This window comes from Aulonocara stuartgranti, assembly GCF_965226115.1.
Source record: "Aulonocara stuartgranti genome assembly, chromosome: 8".
Classification (NCBI taxonomy): domain Eukaryota; kingdom Metazoa; phylum Chordata; class Actinopteri; order Cichliformes; family Cichlidae; genus Aulonocara; species Aulonocara stuartgranti.
In genome coordinates, this window is record NC_138959.1 from 28,833,268 (window position 1) to 28,854,184 (window position 20,917).

Genomic DNA, 20,917 nt, shown 5'->3' on the forward strand with positions numbered 1-20,917 from the left:
AAATGCTGTCCCACTTTGGTTGGTCTTCCTTGATGCATCTGTGTACATTTTGACATACTTGTAATACAGACCAATGTATTCCTGTGCTGTATGTGAATTTAAAATAAAACCCCTATCCTTGTTCTTTTTGTCCAATAGTGTGAAATTTACTACAGCATCCATGGTGGTATTGTAGGTAATGGTGCTGTTTCACTAATGCTGATCTTGTCCAGATTAACTCATTCACTGCCAGCCATTGGCAGTGAATGAGTTAAACCCATTGACTCATTCACTGCAATTGACGGCTATAGACGTCAATGGCAGTGAATGAGTTAAGTTCAGGTGCTTTCTGACTCAGTGTCGACCCAAAGCTCTTCATTCCTCTTTTTCCCAGCAGTATTGAAAAACAGTTTTTGTTGGATGATGCTGACCATGTCCTTAGAGACTTGTCCAGTAGTTCAGTGTTAGCCGCTCTCTTCTGATTTCTAGTGGCATTTCTCCCGTCTACCTGTACTGCTGCTGTTGGGGTTGTTTTAAATGCACCTGTGCAGACTCACAAAGACTTGCTCCGGCAGCAGAATTATATGCTATACACCCATAATCCAATACTGATATAATTAACCCACTATTAACACTACATTATTTTGCAGATGTTTGATGTTAAAGCAATTGGTCTGTAGGTTCCTGGCTTGTATCATCCTTCTCTGGTTTATGTGCCACATGAGCTTTGTGGTAACTTCCCTACCTCCAAACTCTATCCCTAATATTAATTGAGTTATGAATTTTACCAAAGGTTTTTGCCATCATATCTTCATTTTTCACTGCTGTAACTTCCCCATCATTTAATACTGGGTGCCCATATTCTCTTATAATTGTATTCATCCTTCTGATCATTGACCATACCTTATCAATTTCTGTCTCTCTCCCCACAGAATTACAAAAGCCCCTCCAACTGTCCCCCGTTGCATTTTAATGGTTTTTCTTACATTAGCTTGTGACTTTTTATATTCAGCAGGATTCTGATAATTCTGATTTCTTTTTAACATTTTAAAAGCTTTATTTCAGCACTTCATCATATTCCTTTGTCCACCAGTATACAATCTTTTTGCTTCTACCTCCGTTCACTTGACTTGAAAGGAATCCATGTTTATAAAGTCAACAAGAGCAATGTGCTGAGCTCATTGTGGACTCAAATTCTTTGTTGTGAGGTTCTGGTTGGTTTGAAAATATCATGTGATTCAGCAAATGACCTGCTTGATTTCTTTATTTTTTGATTATTTATGATAACAGCATTCAAAGAAGACAGATCCATCGAAAGAGTTGCCTCAGGGGGGACTTAGTGGCTCTCATGTAAAAAGTCCTCAGCAAAATTTTGGTTTCTGTCCAATTAAATAGATTCAAGTTTACTAACTAAAACAAGTTGTTGGGCAAAATACTTTTTATATGCCAGGGTTACACTATCAATTTCCACCTGAAGGCCACAGTCCAGGGTAAGTACAAGAATTTAAACAACAATCCTTTTGTAGTGAGTAACTGTATTACAAAGTGACTACTTTGGATAAAACATATGAATATTTATTTATAAATAATTAAAAAATAAATATGAACACTGAAATCCTGCTATCATTGCGATACTAACAGGTCAAACACAATTTCTTGAGAATAAATGGCTTCACCCAACCACTCCACAAGACACTAATTCTTGTAAACTAAATATAAAGAATGAAAGATTGAAAAAAAAAGTCTTTAAATGTTATACAAAACAACAGAATAATGACAGTGAGACAACAATGCTAAAATCAATACTTATTTATAGCTGACAGTGATATTTTTCAGTTTGTTCAACACTATTCAGAAGAATTGTTTGTTATAAATATCACAAGTTTGATAGGTGTACAGAATGTATGCACAAACACAATATTTTAAATATAATAATAACAAAAACAGTGGAAAAGGTTCAAATTTGAGTTTGTCTGCAATTTCTACAGTTCAGAAAACAGCTTTTGATATTTTATCCTACAATGTACAAATGAAAGTGAGGAAAATCCAGAGAAATAACTTATAAAATCTGGGGTGGCTGTAGCTCAGGTGGCAGAGCAGGTCAACCACTAATCCAAAGGTCGGTGGTCTCTTGGCTGCATGCCAAATATCCTTGGGCAAGATACTAACCCCGTGTTTGCCTACTGGTGGTGGTCAGAGGGCCTGATGGCGCCAGTGTCCGGCAGCCTCGCCTCTGTCAGCGCGCCCCAGGGCAGCTGTGGCTACAATGTACCTGCCATCACCAGTGTGTGAATGACTGAATGTAGTGTAAAGTGCTTTGGGGTCCTTAGGGACTGAGTAAAGCGCCATACAAATGCAGGCCATTTACCATTTTGTGATCTTAGCAGAATATCAGCATGTTTTTTTGGTTAGTTCTGTTTCAGTTTTGTCATTTAATTGTCTCATAAAATGATGGGCCTGACAGTAAATGTACAATTCTTGTCTCAGACATTTCTAAATATCCATTTGTGCTAAACTTATGTTCACATGCCCACGTGGTATCTTAAGTAAACATCGAACAAATATGTGACAAAACTACCATACGCTGACAAATAGATTTTGCATGTCTATTATGTAATCGATTTAATCATTTTAAGCCTTTATGTTTACAGTAAGCTACAGCTTCAGAATAATACTGTCTGTCCACTACCCAGTGCTAAAAACGCTTTCGATTTGAATTAAAAAGTTCTCATATAGTTTGTCTTTATATAGATGTTATAGGTTCTGTAACCTTTAAAAAAAAAAAAAAAAAGTCAGATCAATATATTATCTTTTAACACCAATACTGATATTTGGAGATTTTAAATCTCTGACATTCCAGTGAATTTCCTGTAGTCTTTTCTTTCAGATGTATAAAACATGACCCGATTACCCTAACATTTATTTGTAGTTATTTATTTACTTGTTTTACACTTCACCCTGCTCAGATCAGCTGTTCCATGTGTTACCAACAGGACAGCTGCAGAGTGTCCTCTTGTGGACACAGTCTGCAACTTCAATGCTCATAACATGGTTGAAGGAGAAAAACAATATTAAAAATCTTCCCCAGCCAGCGCAGGAGAAACTGCAGTTAAGTTTCCACACAGGACCTGGTTTGTAATAAATAAAAACTTAAAACTTAAAAACTGTATTTTGTATGTATTCAGGTTATCTTTTTTCTGATACTAAAATGTGTTTGTTGATCTGAAATATAACTGTAAGAAATATACAACAAAAAAGAATCCATGAAAGGAGCAAATACTTTTTCACAGCACTGTATATCACGTTTATCTACAGCAGAGGAAAATGTTTGGTCAATGTGGCAACAGGATATGTGAGGGATACATTTAGTCTAGCAGCATTATCCACCTCCTCCTAGCAGGCCCCAAAGTCATCCCAAGCTGGAAAAATACATAACTTTTCCTGGCCAGACTTGGGCATTCCCTGAAAACAGAAGATCAGCGGCTCTACTCTTTCTAAGGAGAAACCTCCTTTGGCTCTGAAATCTCATTACCCTCATGGTCCTAGATGAGGATGGAAAAGTAAGGTCAGAGGTGAATCAAAACATGTACACTTTTATACTCTACCACAATGCTCTGGTATGACTCGGGTATCACTAATAATATTACCATAATAATGGTATAATGGATAACAATGTAATCCACCTGACTCATACTTATTTTGCACTGGTTAAAAAATGATAAAACAACACTGCAAAACCAATATTTTATCATAGATACATTAATATAGGGCAATGTTGCGTGGAGATCAGGGGCAGTACCTGTGGACTGGCAGACCGGGGTGGTGGTCCCCATCTTTAAGAAGGGGGACCGGAGGGTGTGTTCCAACTACAAGGGGATCACACTCCTCAGCCTCCCTGGGAAAGTCTATGCCAGGGTGCTGGAAAGGAGAGTTCGTCCGTTAGTCGAACCTCGGATACAGGAGGAACAATGCGGTTTTTGTCCTGGTCGCGGAACACTGGACCAGCTCTTTATCCTCTCCAGGATACTTGAGGGTGCATGGGAGTTTGCCCAACCAGTCTACATGTGTTTTGTGGACTTGGAGAAGGCATTCGACCGTGTCCCTCGGGGTGTCCTGTGGGAGGTGTTGCGGGAGTATGGGGTGTCTGGCCCATTGCTACGGGCCATTTGATCCCTATACAACCGTTGCAAGAGCTTGGTTCGCATTGCCGGCAATAAGTCGGACTCGTTCCCGGTGGGTGATGGGCTCCGCCAGGGCTGCCCTTTGTCTCCGGTTCTGTTCATAATTTTTATGGACAGGATTTCTAGGTGCAGCCAAGTGGCGGAGGGCTTTCGCTTTGGTGGCCTCAGAATCTCATCTCTGCTTTTCGCGGATGATGTGATTCTGTTGGCTTCATCGGGTGAGGGCCTCCAGCTCGCACTGGAACGGTTCGCAGCCGAGTGTGAAGCAGCGGGAATGAGGATCAGCACCTCCAAATCTGAGGCCATGGTTCTCAGCCGGAAAAGGGTGGAGTGCCCACTCCGGGTCGGGGATGAGTTCCTGCCCCAAGTGGAGGAGTTCAAGTATCTCGGGGTCTTGTTCTCGAGTGATGGGAGAAGGGAGCCGGAGATCGACAGACGGATTGGTGCTGCGGCTGCAGTAATGCGGACGCTGCACCGGTCCGTCGTGGTGAAGAGGGAGCTGAGTGTAAAAGCGAAGCTCTCAATTTACCGGTCGATCTACGTCCCTACCCTCACCTATGGCCACGAGCTGTGGGTAGTGACCGAAAGAACGAGATCGCGGATACAAGCGGCAGAACTGAGCTTCCTCCGAAGAGTGGCTGGCCTCTCCCTTAGAGATAGGGTGAGAAGTTCGGCCGTCCGGGAGGGGCTCAGAGTAGAGCCGCTGCTGCTCCACATCGAAAGGAGCCAGCTGAGGTGGTTCGGGCCTCTGACAAGGATGCCCCCTGGGCGCCTCCTGGGTGAGGTGTTCCAGGCATGTCCCACCGGGAGACAGTTGGTGTCATACAACCAGTGTTGGGAAGGTTACTTTTATAATGTATTCCACTACAGATTACAGATTACATTACCCAAAATGTATTTTGTAATGTATTCCGTTATGTTACTCAATGAGAGTAACGTATTCTGAATACTTTGGATTACTTAATATATTATCATGCTTTTTACAACTACATGATTGTACTATTGCTGTGATTTATTACTATCACTGAAGGTTACTCGCCATACCAATACCAACTAGATATTTAAATCTTAATATAAATGAGTAACAGTAGGTGGACATTAGGTAAGGCTGCACTTTTTGCAGCGATTTCGTATAGAAAACTATTCAGTGCGTGTATAAAACAGGCTCCGAACCGTAGTAAAGGGACCTCTGGCTAATACGTCGGTTCGTGTCGGGCTCATAGCCGAAAACTAGCTTTACTTTGTTGTCTGGGTCAACTTTGATATGCGGGCTGCAAGTAGAGGTGACATGGGCCGCGAGATTGAGACACAGTCATTAGAGGCTCTTAATGCATGTTTTGTTTGGGTGTCCACCAGCGTGGAATTACCATAAATAAAGAGGGCATAGCCTAACATATGAAACAGGAAAAGACCGCCATGCAATCCCTTTGTTTCAACAAAGTAACTGTATTCTGAATACCACCCTTTTAAACGGTAAGTGTAACGGAAGACAGTTACTTTAAACACGTAACGCACATGTATTCCATTACTCCCCAACACAGCGTACAATACCAACTGTCCAAACTTTACTCTTGGCACAGTACAGTCAGACAAGTACCATTCTCCTGGCAACCACAAAACCCAGACTCATCCATTGGATTTCCAGACAAAGAAGTGTGATTTGTCACTCCAGAGAAAACTTCTCCACTGCCCTAGAGTCCAGTGGTCTCATGCTTTACACCAACTGCTTGTATTATATAATGCTTGGACGCAGCTGCTCGGCCATGGAAACACAGTCCATTATGCTCTCTATGCACTGTTCTCAAGCTAATCTGAAGGCTACATGAAGTTTAGAGGTTCTGGAGCAATTGACTCAGAAACCTGGTGACCTCTGTGCAGTATGCACCTCAGCATCCACTGACCCCACTCTGTGGTTTTATGTGGCCTACCACTTTGTGGCTGAGTTGCTCTCATTCCCAGTCGCTTTTACTTTGTTATAATACCACTAAAAGTTGATTGTGGAATATTTAGTAGCAAGGAAATTTCATGACTGGACTTGTTACACAGGGGGCATCCTAACAGGACATCCTGGAATTAACTGAACTCCTGAGAGTAACTCATTCTTTCACTGCATGCCTACGCACTTGATTTTATACACCTGTGGCCATGGATGTGATTGGAACACCTGAATTCAATGATTTGGATGCGTGAGTGAATAGTTTTGGCAATATGTATGTATTAAGCTGATTGAACCTTTGTACTTCCAATTGCCTGCCACTAATGTTACTTCTTTTATGCTTGATCCTCTTCTGTAGCACTAGCTAGATTTCCCTTTGTTTAATTCATCACATGCTATAAGAACCTGTGATGGATACACTAACAGTTATCTGTGAAATGTCAAGAAATAACTCTTCTCAAGTGTTTTAAATTTAAAGTAACAAACATTTGAAAATGTAAGGAGTAGAAAATATGTATATTGATATACAGATATATTTTGGTTAAGATGTAGGGAGTAAAAGTAAAAGTTGTCACAAAAATAAATACTCAAGTAACGTACAGATAAACAGATCTAAAACAGAGCTAAAAATTCTACTTAACTACAACAGCATGTATATAATGCAAAGTACTTGTACTCTATTAGTTCCCAGCTCTGACTCCAACCCTACTTCTAAGAGTTTATAGTACTTGGGAAGCTTTCTACAAATGAGACATTATTACAATTATTCAGGTAAAACAGACACTTAAATCGACTGCTCTGAAATCTTAGGTGTATCATAAGTCACTGGTATGGATAGTATTACCTAATTGGCTTTTAGCTTTGCATAACAATGTTGTCTTCTTAACAAATCTCAAATACAGTTTTGAAACATTTCTATTGCGTAAAAAAAATGAATCAGTTGATGATACCGTGAGAGAAAGCTGTAACCACTGAGTTTTCTCTGATTAACTACCATGGAATGATCATGTGGCTGAAGGGCAGAAGTGGGATTAGGGATTCTTGGTTGGAAAGTGGGTTGGCGATTTTGCTGAAGATTTGGAATTCTGACAGGGAGTGACCTTAATATGTATAAAGAGTGACGCAGGTGAAAGGCTTGATCCATCCATCTTGAGCAGTCGGACATGACGATAACCTGCAGAGTTAAGGGGGTTTAAGATAAGTAGAATATTGGCTATTCATATTGTGTTGATGTTGACGACACACACACACACCCACACACTCATATTAACCCATTCGCTGCCACACATACCTGTGCGGACACTGGGGAAAGGGAGAGTGAATTGTCCCAGGAAGTCATTTCTGGAAGTATAGTCATGATCCTCCACCAAAAAGCGGACCAGAGCCAAGTCAGGGACATGGACGGTAAAGTTAAAGGTGCAGTCCCACCGTGGATTAAAGCCTGTAATGAAGAACATAAATTCACACACTAAGTTTTGTAAATGGACTGGTTCTTATATAGCGCTTTTCCACTCTTCTGAGCACTCAAAGCGCTTTACACAACTTGTGCATTCACCCATTCACACAACTGACATTCACACTCCGATCAATGCATCGGAGAGCAATTTCAGGTTAGTATCTTGCCCAAGGATATTTGGCATGCAGACTAGGGGAAGCCGGGAATCGAACCACCAACCTTCCAATCAGTAGATGATCTGCTCTACCACCTGAGCTACAGCCACCCAAAGTGATAGTGTTTCTAAGCTTTTATGCCTGGTGTAAAACTGAGCTGTCCACTTTTAATACAACCTAACATGATTCCGGAATAGAAATCACTGCATGGCTCAAGAACTGTTAGTGAACACCATTCATCACTGCATTTCCAAAGTTCAAACTTTACCATGCAAAGGAAATAAAGTAAATGAAAAAAAATCATAAGATGTCAGAACATAATTGAATTTTTCATCAGATGAAAAGTGTGATACTTAGGACACTCAAGTTTAACATTAGCTGTTATACACTCTCACACTGGTGACAATAACGGGAATAAATAAACATGTTTATTCATGTTTTCATGTGTTAGAGCCCTGATTGCAGTTCAGAAGCTGAGCTTTAAGGTGAGGAAGAGGACCACAGTTTATCCGTAGTTGCATTAACTCGCTATTAGTTTCTTTCACATTCTTACTTCTTCCATGGCTTCTTCTTCTGAGATGATAAAACATACAGTAGTTATAATTCTTAATATCTTGACACTCAAGGTGCAAAACTGAATTAAAAATTGGCTCCATGGCACACAAGCACCTATGAATTATCTTCTTCTCCACATTTAGCATATTACATACGTGGCCAGTCTCTAGCCACATACTTAGGCAGAATCGCAATTTCCATCTGACCCACTGTTTTAAACACTGCGCAACATGGTGATTTTTTACAAAAGCAGTATATGTAAATTTTATTGAGCAGAGGTGGCAAAAATACACATTGTTTACTTTAGTAGAAGTACAGATACTGGTGTTAAAAAATACTCTGGTAAAATTACTGATTCGATTTCTTTACTCAAATAAAGTGAAAAAGGATGAAATGTACTTGTAGTGGATCAGCATGGGGGAAAGAAACACAACTCATAATAATTTCCATTGTGCGCTCCAGTAGATTTTCTTTGTATACAGGGTGTGCTCAGCTGATCTGCTGCTGCTGCTGCTGAGGTTCACTGCTCTTTGCGGATTTACACAACTTAATTCAACAAGATGTATGAAGGTGGAATTTAATGAATGAATCTAAGCATCATCAGTTATTGTAAATTAACACTGACCATGAACATCACAGCCACTGTGCAACAGTCCATAACAGTGCTTTACTGTAAATTCCTCACAATACTGCTAAGCTAACCTGTTTATCCTGCACTAAACTGCAGAATATGTTCATGCAGCTTTTGAATAATATAATTGTAGTGTACCTCAATTTGTTTTGCAGGAAGTTTCACAATATGAAAATCATAACTTCACATCATACACAGATCCAAGATATTATTTAAAAATTAGGGCATGCCTAAGTTTTAATTTGCAGTTTATCAAATGCCAGTTGGAAAGTACACACGGTGTAACTTCAGCGAGCAGAAACACACAAAACATATAAGCTGTGCACAAACAGTGTGTTTGCTATTATTTGTTGAGCTGATAGAGAAGTTTCATTTGAAATTACCTGAGTTATTCCCTTTTTATGTACCCCTCCTGTGTAGTGCTAGCTTGACACTAAAGTACCGAGACCACAACGGACAGACATCTGCACCAAAAACACCACTTCAGCCCACTTTCACCCCTAGTTAGTAGGGGTTTAAACTGGTTTGATGTTTGGATTTTTTGACATTTTTATATATAAAGAGTAATAATTGTAATACCTCAAATTTGTTTTCATATTCTTATGGTCCTCATTTTTATTTTAGTTTAGATTATTTCTAGTTGCACAGGGGGAAAAGACATTATGGCCCAGTCTGTTTCCTGTAAATATTGCAGAATAGATAATAAAGTTGACTTCTTTTCTTCTAAACTTCTTTTATAAAGGTGGTCACATTTGCTGCTGATTGGCCACTACTTACTCTCTTAATTTTTCTGAAAGCAATAAAGGTGTTATTACTTTTTCATAGGTTGCCTCTGCATGTTAGCTTCATTTTTCTTAAATAAATAGTGATGTTGTACTATGTCCCAAAGAGAACCCACATGGGTACGAAATTATAACCTGTCACAATCAAACCCAGGAACCTCTTTCTGTGAGATGACAGGGCTAACAACTACACTGCCCTTAAAGCTGAAGCCATTCAACTATAAAATGATCTTTTATTGTAAAGACATATATACCATTGTTTTCAACATAATGCGTTTTCTTCTTATTGTTGTCAATAGGAGCGCCGTGGATCTCCACCCACACTTGTGGGTCCACAATGGAGCTGGGCTTATTCCATTCTGGTTTAGGCAGCTGCTGAGCTGAAATGACCTGGAATAACAACAAAGCAAGAGAGATCTTTATTTAATTAAAGTATCATTATAGATTGGAGAAGAAGAACCCACTCAAGAAATAGACAAATTTCTTTAATGGGAATCAATATTGAGGCAACTAGAGCTTTCTAAAATCGTTACAATAAGAAACATTTGGTCACCAAGCTTAAAATACTCCTAGACAGATTTAGTTTCCATCTTACCCGAACAGTGAGCATGACAGGTCTGTGGCCAGGACCTCCTCCCACATTCTCAGGATTGAAAGTACTGTCAGGCTGACACAAGAAGGCAGGTTTCAGAATGTACCCACACTCACCATTTTGCAGAAACCTGCCTTGGTTCAAATCCATCTGCTCACCAGGTGTCTGGAAGTTCAGAGCAACTGGAGAAAACAAAACATCAGTGTGAAGAGCTTGCAGGCCTCCCGAGACAATGTCCATTAGTCTACCCACTGGAGGCGCGAGTGTGGGAGAACAGTTAGTGACAGTTCTTTACTTTACTTTCTGTTTGCTTCTCTTAAAAATAGAACATATTAAAAAATGCTCTCACCAATTTGACAGCCTGCATTCCACATCTCCTGAGGGTTATAGTTGGAGGAATGGAGGCGCTGGCCTGAGGGGTAGATCCTGCTCAAGTGGTGACTGTTGTGACGTACAAAATACACCCCTGAATTTAGAGAACAAGAAAAGTTCAACACATTTTGCATTGTCGTTATGCTCTTGAATAAGGTACAGTCAACACAGGAATTTCTCTACCCAAATTCTAAGTTTATATAAACTTCTACATCTAGATTGCAGCACACAGTTCTGTGCACAAGTCTCTATCTTTAGATCTTGCTTGCTAGGTGCCCAGGCCTAGCCACGCACACACACTCACACACACACACACACACACACACACATGCACACACACACACACACACACACACACACAGATATCCCAAGTTGATTCTGTTCTGTTGGAGAAACATTTTGACACACATTTAAACAAATAGGTTGTGAGGTCAGTTTGTCGATCATTAATATCCAAATTGTCATTACCACTGATAAACAACCACTGATCAAAGCACCATTCACAGAGAGTTGGGGAATGGCTGCAATCACAGCATTGTAAGATGGTGAAAGATGTACCCTTAGCCCCCTTACTCAATTTAGAGATGGTATTTCCCTTTTAATGTTAATGGCTTCCCTGACCACCCATTTAAACCAGTCCTGTACATCCTGTATCAGGATCTGTACATCTGTACATGCTCATCATTGAAAGAGTGGCGACCGGTCTATAAAGCAATATATATCCTTGGCCCTAATTTTTGTGTGAGGTGCATGAGGTGTTAATAGTGAGAATGACTATGTGAAAAGTAGAGTGCTATCAAAGTTGAGGGGACAGATGGGACATGAGTACAAGACTGCTGGTCAACAGTGCAAAATCTACACCTTCCCCCCAATGTCTAAGGTGCATGTAACACTGAGAGGCAGACAGTAGTGATTGTCACCCCCTCTGCAGCCCCACCACCCAAGGAAAAGAGACTCTGGACCATTTCAACAGTGCCCCAGAACACGGTTGCACCCAAGGCCAGCACCCACCGACTCTACCACAAAGGATAGTGTAGCTAATGCAGACGGGAGGAAGCAGACCTTTTCTCCAAACTAATTTAATCTAGATTAAATTTCTATATTGCGTAATATACAAATCATTTTTTAATTTCCAATTCATAAGGATAATTTTATTATCGATGTATGGGGCAGTAAGGACTAGATGTGTTGTATATGGTTGAATATCTAATTCACTTATGTCACCTAAGATGCACAGTTTGGGTGAGGATGGGATGCACCAACTAAACCTAAATGGATAGGTCTTCAGAATATCCTCTGCCAGAACCTCTGGAAAGGCATACAAGACCATACTAGTATTTCCTTGGCTTGCTGCCTGTACATTGGGGTTTCCCCTAGTGGACGAGAGAGTTTGTTCCCTGTGCCTTTGGGTCAGGGAACAGGTCCTGACTGTCATCTGTGCTTATGTGCCAAACGACGGTTCAGAGTACCCGGCCTTCTTGGAGTTCCTGGGCAGGGTACTTGACGGTGCTCCACCTGGGGACCCTGCTGTCCTACTGGGAGACTTCAACACTCATGGGGCTTCAACAACAGTGATACTTGGAGGAACGGCCTGCCAGATCTGAACTCGAGTGGTGTTTTGTTGTTGGACTTCTGTGCAAATCACAGTTTGTCCATAACGACCACCATGTTCAAATATAAAGGTTTCCATTAGTGCACGTGGCACCAGGGCACCCTAGGTCACAGGTCAATCGGTTTTGTAATCATATCTCCAGACCAACGGCCATATGTTCTGGGCACAAGGGCAAAGAGAGGGTCTGAGCCTCAACTGATCACCACCTGGCGGTGAGTTGGATTAGGTGGCGGGGGAGGACACCAGAGATGAAGGGAGACATCAGGCTGAAGAAGGATTCCTATCAGGGTTGGTTAGCATGTGGGACTATGGAAGCAGCTGGTAGGTACCAACAGGCCAAGCAGAATGCGCCTTGGGCAGTGGCTGAAGCAAAAATTAGGGTGTGCAATGAGTTCAGAGAAGGCATGGAAGAATACTTTTGGACTGTCTCGAAGAGATTCTGGCAAACCGTCAGGTGACTCAGGAGGATCAAACGATGCTCTACCTGCACTGTGTATAGTGTTGATGGAGTCCTGCTGACTTCGGCTGAGAACATTTTTGGGTGGTGGAACGAATACTTCGAAGCCTTCCTGAATGCCACTGGCACATCTTCTGTGGAGGAAGCAGAGAGGGACGACTCACCTATCTCTGGGGGTGAGGTCAGTGAGGCAGTCAAACAACTTCTTTGTGGCTGTGCCCCGTGGAAGGAGCCGAGTTCCTGAAGGCTCTGAATGTAGTAGGGCTGTCTTGGTCGGCATGCTGCTACGATGTTGCATGAAGATCTAACCTAATCCTGGGAGGTGCTTTGGGAGTATGGGGTGTCTGGCCCATTGCTACGGGCCATTCCATCCTTATACAACCATGGCAAGAGCTTGGTCCGCATAGCCAGCAATAAGTCGGACTCCTTTTCAGTGGATGATGGACTCTGCCAGGGCTGCCCTTTTGTCACAGATTCTCTTCATAATTTCAATAGACAGAATTTCTAGGCGTCGCCAAGTGGCGGAAGGCTTTCACTCAGAAGCTCATCTCTGCTTTTCACAGATGATGTGGTTCTGTTGGCTTCATCAGGTGATGGCCCACAGTTTGCACTGGAATGGTTCACAGACGAATGTGAAGCGGAATGACAATCAGCACCTCCAAATCTGAGGCCATTGTCTTGAGCCGGAAAAGGGTGGAGTGCCCACTCCGGATCAGGAACGAGTTCTTGCCCCAAGTGGAGGAGCTTAAGTATCTCTGGGTCTTGTTCACGAGTGATGGGAGACGGGAGCGGGAGATCGACAGATGGATTGGTGCTGCAGCTGCAGTGATGCGGATGCGGTCTGTCATTGTGAAAAGGGAGCTGAGGAAAAGCAAAGCCTACCCTCACCTATGGTAATGGGCTGTGAGTAGTGACCAAAAGGACGAGATCGTGGATAGAAGCAGTGGAAATAAACTTCCTCCGAATTGTGGCTGGTCACTCCCTTAGAGATAGGGTGAGAAGTACGACCACCCGAGAGGGGCTCAGAGTAGAGCCGCTGCTCCTCCACATCGAAAGGAGCCAGTTCAGGTGGTTTGGGCATCTGACAAGAATACCTCCTAGATGAGGTGTTCTGGGCATGTCCCACCAGGAGGAGGCCTTGAGGCAGACCCAGGACACGCTGGAGAGATTATATCTCTCGGTTGGCCTGAGAACGCCTTGGTGTTTCCCTAGACAAGCTGGAGGAGGTGGCTGGGGAGGGGGAGGTCTGGGCTTCTCTTCTTAGGCTGCTGCCTCTGTGACCCGGTCCCGGATAAGTTGAAGAAGATGGATGGATGGAGGGCTAGATGTAAGGCCCATTTGGAACATCCTTTGACCTGTATAGTGTGCTAAGAGTTTTGTATTGTATAAGTTGTGAATTGGGGCTTTCAGTCATTTTGAACGTATTTAAGCGTATCAGTCTCCACAAGTTTTTAATCTTGACTGATCAAAATCAAATAGAGAAAGAAGGGAGGGAAATTAAATCATCAGTGTTTAATAACAACTTACAAATATTACAAAGTGGGTACAAAAATGTAAAAGTTACCCCTATAGGTATTTCTAAGATGTAAAAGTATTTCGTATTCTCTTTTCTATTGAGTATTTTCTGTTCTATTTTCCAACAGATATCTGTATTGTTTCAAATGGTTGTTAGTTTACATATGATAAGTAAAGATTTAGGGGTTTTTTTTGTTTTTTGTTTTTTTAATTCCCACCACGCCGGTGGAGATGTGTTTATGTTAAGGCTTTTAAAGCAGGTATGATTTTAATATTGGAGCTTATAAAAGGCAGATAAGAGATTTTTACTTTTGTGCTTTTGTGCTTGTTCTTGGTCCAGCCATGGGCTGTCTAACAAGCTTGATTTAATCCATTTTGAAACATATAGCAATTAGTGCTGTCAATAGACTTAATTAACTAATTAATCTCACAATTTTCTGTAATCAATTGTGATTAATCGCAATTACTTGATCAACATCTGGTTGCAACTACACTTTTTCAACTTTATATTTAAGCTTGTAACAGACATTTATGCAATATAATGAAATAAATGGGGAATAAACAAAGAATATATTCTTAAATTCATAGAGAATTTCAATAGTTTTCTTCAATCTTTTAGCACAGGTCCTCTCAGGTGAAATGCAATTTAAAAAAAAAACTATATACTAATAGGTAAGTATACAGATATATTAGTGCTGTCAAACAATTAAAATGTTTAATCAGATTCATCACAGGGTTGCTGTGGATTAATTTTGATTAATCACGATTAAATATCATTCTGTCCCTTTTCCCTTTCTATTCCTGGCTTCCTTCTTCTGTCTTTCATCTTATAAAACAAACCAACAATATTACTTGCAAAACATAAAGAAATGTGGGGTGTCTCAGTACCTTTGCTACTGTACTTGTACTGTACAAACTATTCCATTTTAAATTCAAATTCAAATCAAATTCAAATTTTATTTGTCACGTACACAGTCATACACAGTACGATATGTAGTGAAATGCTTGGACAACTGCTCGTGACCTAAAGAGAACAAAAAAGGAAAAGGCTATGAATAAGATAGGAAATAAATATGAAAAATTAAAAAGGGTAAATTTAACTAGGAAGGAATAAAATATAAATTAAGGTTAAAAATGAAATAACTGTACAACACAAATTAGAATGAAGGGTAAATTTAACTGGGAAGAATAAGATAAAGATAAATATATAAATGAAAGTTGAAAATAAAATAACTGTACAACAAAATACACAATACACAATATAGAACTATATAAGAATGTATGAAGGAATCTAAATATAAATAAATATATACACAATAACAGCAGCTGTACAAGTATTAACCGGAGATGAAGAATATAGTGACCAGTGTTGTGCAAAACCAAAGTCCAGAAAGTCATTTTACTCTAAAAGGCAAGTTTAGACGTGTCCTACCTGAGTCCTTAATATGTCTGAGTGCATCACTTTCGGAGAAAGATGACATGTTGGTTGCTGGACTTTTGGCAGCTTGTTCGAAGCTTTTAAAGGGAACACTGCAAGTGTACACAACCAGGTCTGATAGCTCCGGAGTTATCTTGGAGACGCCTGCCTGACATCACATGCACATACACAGAAACCAACTGAATTAGTCACCATCCAGAAGTGGTCAGAGGTACTGTTTCTAGGATAGTGTCGTACCAACCTTTTTATCCTCCTTCCTTCTGGGTTTCCCTTCTATGCGGCTGGTCTCCTCATCTGAGGAACTGAGGTCTGAAGAGCTGGACGAGCATTCCTCCAACCTCTCCTTCTTCCCCTTCACTAGGACTTTACCTTTAAGAGCCTACACACACACACACACACACACACACGCACACACACACACACACACACACACACACACACACACACACACACACACACACACACACAATGTTTGTTCTGGTGGCCCACATTAATAATAGAACATGTTTTAAAGAATATGTGTCTACTGTGCTCAGAATACAATCACCAGCTCTTCTCCGTTTGTACTCTTCCAACCCTTGCCGATGCCGGGATGTCCCTGATCCCACATCGCTTTGGAGTTCATCACTGGACTAGCCCCCTTAACAGGTAACCCAATTCTAACTATTGTAGACCATTTTTCTAAAGCAGCTAATTTCATCGCCCTGGCTAGGCTACGCTTTGTTCTGGAAACCACTCAACTCATCACTGACCATGTTTTCTGCCTGAATGTCATATCAGGCCACAGTCCCCACTTCCCGAGTTTGGAAAAAATTCTGTACTTCCCTCTGAGCCCAGTTCAGTCTCTGTTCTGGTTTTCACGCACAGAGTAATGGCCAGGCCAATAGGGCCAATCAGGAGATGGAGACCACCCTCCGCTGTGCTGCCACATCCAACCCTGCACACATTAACCTTTTCTGCCATTGGTCTTTCTCCTTTTGAGGCATTAGTGATCTGCCTATTGATCACGATAAGCCTTACATAATTTTCACCTAGTTAGACGCAGATTTTTCCTATCGTATAGAGAAGTTTTTCCTATTGTAAAGCTCTAAACATATTTGTTACACTTATACACTTGTGATACATGAAGGTAACTGCAGTTATAGCATAATCTTCCCAATAGAGCTCTCTGAGCAGTGCTCAAATTTTAGATAAAATTTAGTAATGTTCACAGACTGAAAACTGATTACAGGCCTAAATAATTGTCTCATGAAAGGGGCTACTTTCACATTTTTCTGTAATGCTTTTGAATATATTAAATTCTTACTGCATAACTATGTTACATGAGAAAAATGTCAAAGGGCTCTGAAAAAATCTCATGAGAGATAAAAGACACATGAAACATTTACTGCAAGTTTTCCCATACCAGGCTGAAACAAAGCTACAAATGTTCTAAGGTTTTACCAGAAGTATCAGAGGTCAGAACAAATGTATTTAATTTTATTAGTTTCAGTTATAATAAAAGATGGTAAGCAGTCTTACCAGCTGTGAAAAATACTGACAGCTGCCAGTGTTACACCTCAGCCTCCTAGTAATTATTGTATAAATGTAAGACTCCTAGGTGACTTCCTTCTTGAGTTACAGTATTCACAAGAATTTTAGAAAAATAGACCTCTGACCGTGAAGGTCCCCGAGATTCAAATTCATTTGAGGTTTTTAGTAAATGAACCTATGGCATTAATTTAAAAATCCTACGTCGCCATCTTTATCATGTTTTAAAGTTGGGTGTCCACGCCTGGCAGAGTGATGACGGTACCCTATCAGCCTTTTACAGCTGAGGATTAAAAACTGTAAAAGTGGTTGGAGACTGAAAAACTTTTATAGGCCATTGAAATCCAGCCAGCAATGTCCACCTGCCAATGAAAAGTATCAAGCACAATACATATATCTCTTTGTATGGATCATTTTTATCTTTATTAATCTGATGAAAACTGTAATTGTGAGAACAATCTACATGTGGTTTAATTAACCCAGGAATATTTACATGTCCCACATAAAGTTATGTTTGCTATCAGTGGATTTAGTAGTGCTAATGGGAACTGAACTTTCACTGATTACTTGACTACTTACCTCTGGGGAAGGCAAATTGTGGGAATCCAGGCCTTCAAGAGGCTTTGTTAGAAATTTGTCTCCCAGAATGGAGTGCAGATGTCTAGCCATAACTTTCTGCTGCTCCAGAGAGCAGTGGTTCTCCAAAGACAGGATTAGAGGGTAGGGAGAGGACTGGGACAGACACAATGTTGGAAAGTCAGTGAGAAAAGTATTTTCTGTAGACCAGAGAAAAATAAGGAAATTATCACTTGGCCTGTCAGCAAAATTGTCACTGTGGCTAATGTCGATTTATAACACACCTTCCTCTTGTGTTAGGGTTGGCACCAACCTGTTTTTAGGTTTTAAATGCATAGAAGTGCTATTTAAATTTGTTTATTGCATCAAGCCTTTTTGACTTTGTCAGGAACCTCAATTTAAACAAAATTAAAAAAAATAAATTTCACAAAATTACAAAATGCTTTGGCAAAAGTTATGACTTTTGTGTTGTTAGGGTCGGTTCTGACCCAGTTAAAATGTAAGATTATGAAATAATCAGTGCCAAAACTAAAATCATAAACACACTGAGCTCACTAACACTGTCGGAGAGAAGTTAGGGGCTTCTCTGTCTGTTTGTCTCCTCAGAACAAACAGCCCCTTTTATCCCTACTGCTTGATTGAAAAGGTAATCCAGATGGAAATGTATAAAAATGTAAGACATGTAAAGATGTTGGTGACATGCAGAGTATACATCTCCGGTTTGCAGCATGCAAAAATGAGAAGATTTACAATAAGCCAAGTTCTGCATCATATCTTTGAATAGAATTAGCCAGAAGACACAAAACAGCATAGCAATATGGACAAGCCAGTTTCTGAGGAGCTGGATGATAGAGAATGTCAACCACGGGATACAACAAAGATATATCTGATAAGTCTGATGAGGAGGTCACAGGTGCTGAAGCTGCTTCTGTTCTGCTGAAACATACAAATCCAAAAGTGGTCACATCTCTTGGAGTGCAGTATCTCCTGGCTTGCATGGCAGGGCCACTGCTGAAAATGTCACCAAAATGACCCCTGGGATTACCAGGTGTGCCGTGACAAGAATACGTGACATCAAGACATGTTTTCATTTGTTATTGATTTCACCACTTTTCCTAAAAGTCATTATTGCTATTACAATGTTTTAAAGAAAAAACAGTCCATGGCAACATTTGGAATGTCACCTCTGGGAATATCTGGATGCTTATATTGGTGCATTATAAACACTGATAGTTTCTGGATGCATCGCCAGGCAGAATCTTTTTCTTTTGAATGGTATTAAAAGTCCTCAGATTTGACAACAGTGGTACTAGAGCAAAAACTGACAAGCTTGCCCCATCAGAGATGTATGGGAGAGATTGGTGCATCTCCTTCCACTGATGTTCAACCCAGGGCAGAGGTGACAGCAGATGAACATTTTGTCCCTTTCATGGAAAAATGCTCTATCTGGCAACATAACACCAGCCAGACTGGCAAAAAAGACACAGAAATCCATGCATAGCTGATGCAAAAACTGCAATGCACAGAATCTACAGACTTACACAGACTAATGTGCAATTAGTATCCCTGTGAAAAATCAAGGAAAACTTCTAATCCTTAATATGATTACACGTGACAATATCATGTGCGACAATTTCTTTACCATCTATGACCTTGGATAAGGACTTCAGGAAGAAACTTACCATGGTGGACACAATAAAACGAAGGCAAGCAAAACAAAAAAACTTGAACTGACCCCTGAAGGACAGGGCTCCACTTTCTTTAAAATGTGCTTTATAGAGACAACCATTGTTGTTTAATACTGTCCCCAAAAAACTCTCCAACTAAATATGTATGCATTAAACTGACCTGTAACACCACAGATCTTACAATAGTTAATAACATTAAAATAAAGAATAAATAAAACAAATTATTTTAGAGATATATTCTAGTAGTTGTAATTAATAGTAAGGTAACATAAAAAATCTCTTGAGGTTCAGTTTACCATTTTTTTCGATTGAAAAGGTATCCTGTAAAAAAGCCCTGTGGGCCACATTAAAACCAATCTTTTCATAGATAAGGAAGCTGAAGAAGGTAACCAACAGGTAACAAACAAATTGGATGATAAATTATTGTTTTGAGGGTATCGTTTTGGCTGATTTGAGGCACGGTCAAAACTGACACGTTAACATAAGAGACAGTAACAGAAAGCTAACACAAGAGGAAGGACAAGCAGTAAAAATCAAAGAACATATACAGCAGCAGCATCTATATCTATATATCTCAAGACATAAGTCAAATCATCAGAATGGACAAACATATATTTACCATCACTAATGATGCATTCAGATGAGCAAAACTAGCTTCTAGAAGTCATTCATGATGGTTCCAAATATATAACTATATATATACATATCTGAACATTGAGAATGTCAGCACAGTGTTAGCATTTGAAGCTTCTGCTGATTGTGTGAGGAATTGTTTTTGGCTCATTGTGGTCTCTTTAATGTCAGGTAATCAAGGTAAGAATTCTATAATCTGTGGACTAAAGCAGCATCTATACAGGAAGCAATCTGATTATTGAGCATTACTTTGCAGCTGATGGTTGGTTGTTAGAACACATTCAAGGCTCCAATTAGCTAGTTAACCCTCTAATATATTTACACTACTGTAATAAGTCAGTCAATGACATCTGCAGTAGTTGCTTAGATTGTTTGAAATACCATACTACACAATTTCTACAGTAAGATTTCATTTTCTGCAGAGAACTCTTGGTTACAGTGAAGTACTCACTTTGAAAGCATACTCATTGATAGTCTCAATTACTTCAACAAAGGGCACTTTGGAAGTAAGTGTGTGTCCATGATAGATAACTGGTTCTCCTTTGTCTCCATCCCAACAGTCCAGCTCCACACACCGACAACCATGTTTTAGAGCTCTAAGAGACAAATTCAAGCTTTGTGAGTAAAGGTGTACCTTGGGTTAAGAAAAAATTACATCTTAAACACCTTTTATTACATATTTCTGAAGTAAAGTAAATTTAAAGTAACTTAAAAAAATTCTGGCATTTAATTACTTTTTGGACAAATGTAACATCAACATATGACTGTTCTAAGCATATCAAATCCTATAACAAAGTACATAAAGGCAAAATGGCTATATAGTATTTTG

General features: G+C 40.2%; 1 protein-coding gene across 1 annotated transcript in view; it reads right to left on the bottom strand.

The window, feature by feature from the left end:
• Nucleotides 1–1,238: 1,238 nt before the first annotated feature.
• The window catches only part of LOC309713149 (1-phosphatidylinositol 4,5-bisphosphate phosphodiesterase delta-3-A-like), a 34,958-nt gene continuing 15,279 nt past the window's right edge, over nucleotides 1,239–20,917 (bottom strand). Inside the window, exons 8-16 of the mRNA XM_082544551.1 lie at nucleotides 20,540–20,684; nucleotides 17,771–17,923; nucleotides 15,903–16,040; nucleotides 15,656–15,809; nucleotides 10,617–10,733; nucleotides 10,271–10,449; nucleotides 9,930–10,065; nucleotides 7,388–7,537; nucleotides 1,239–7,270 (exon numbers count right to left, since the gene is read on the bottom strand). Of these exons, the coding sequence (XP_082400677.1) occupies nucleotides 7,128–7,270; nucleotides 7,388–7,537; nucleotides 9,930–10,065; nucleotides 10,271–10,449; nucleotides 10,617–10,733; nucleotides 15,656–15,809; nucleotides 15,903–16,040; nucleotides 17,771–17,923; nucleotides 20,540–20,684 (1,315 nt within the window). The 3' untranslated portion in view covers nucleotides 1,239–7,127. The remainder of the gene's footprint in view (nucleotides 7,271–7,387; nucleotides 7,538–9,929; nucleotides 10,066–10,270; nucleotides 10,450–10,616; nucleotides 10,734–15,655; nucleotides 15,810–15,902; nucleotides 16,041–17,770; nucleotides 17,924–20,539; nucleotides 20,685–20,917) is intronic.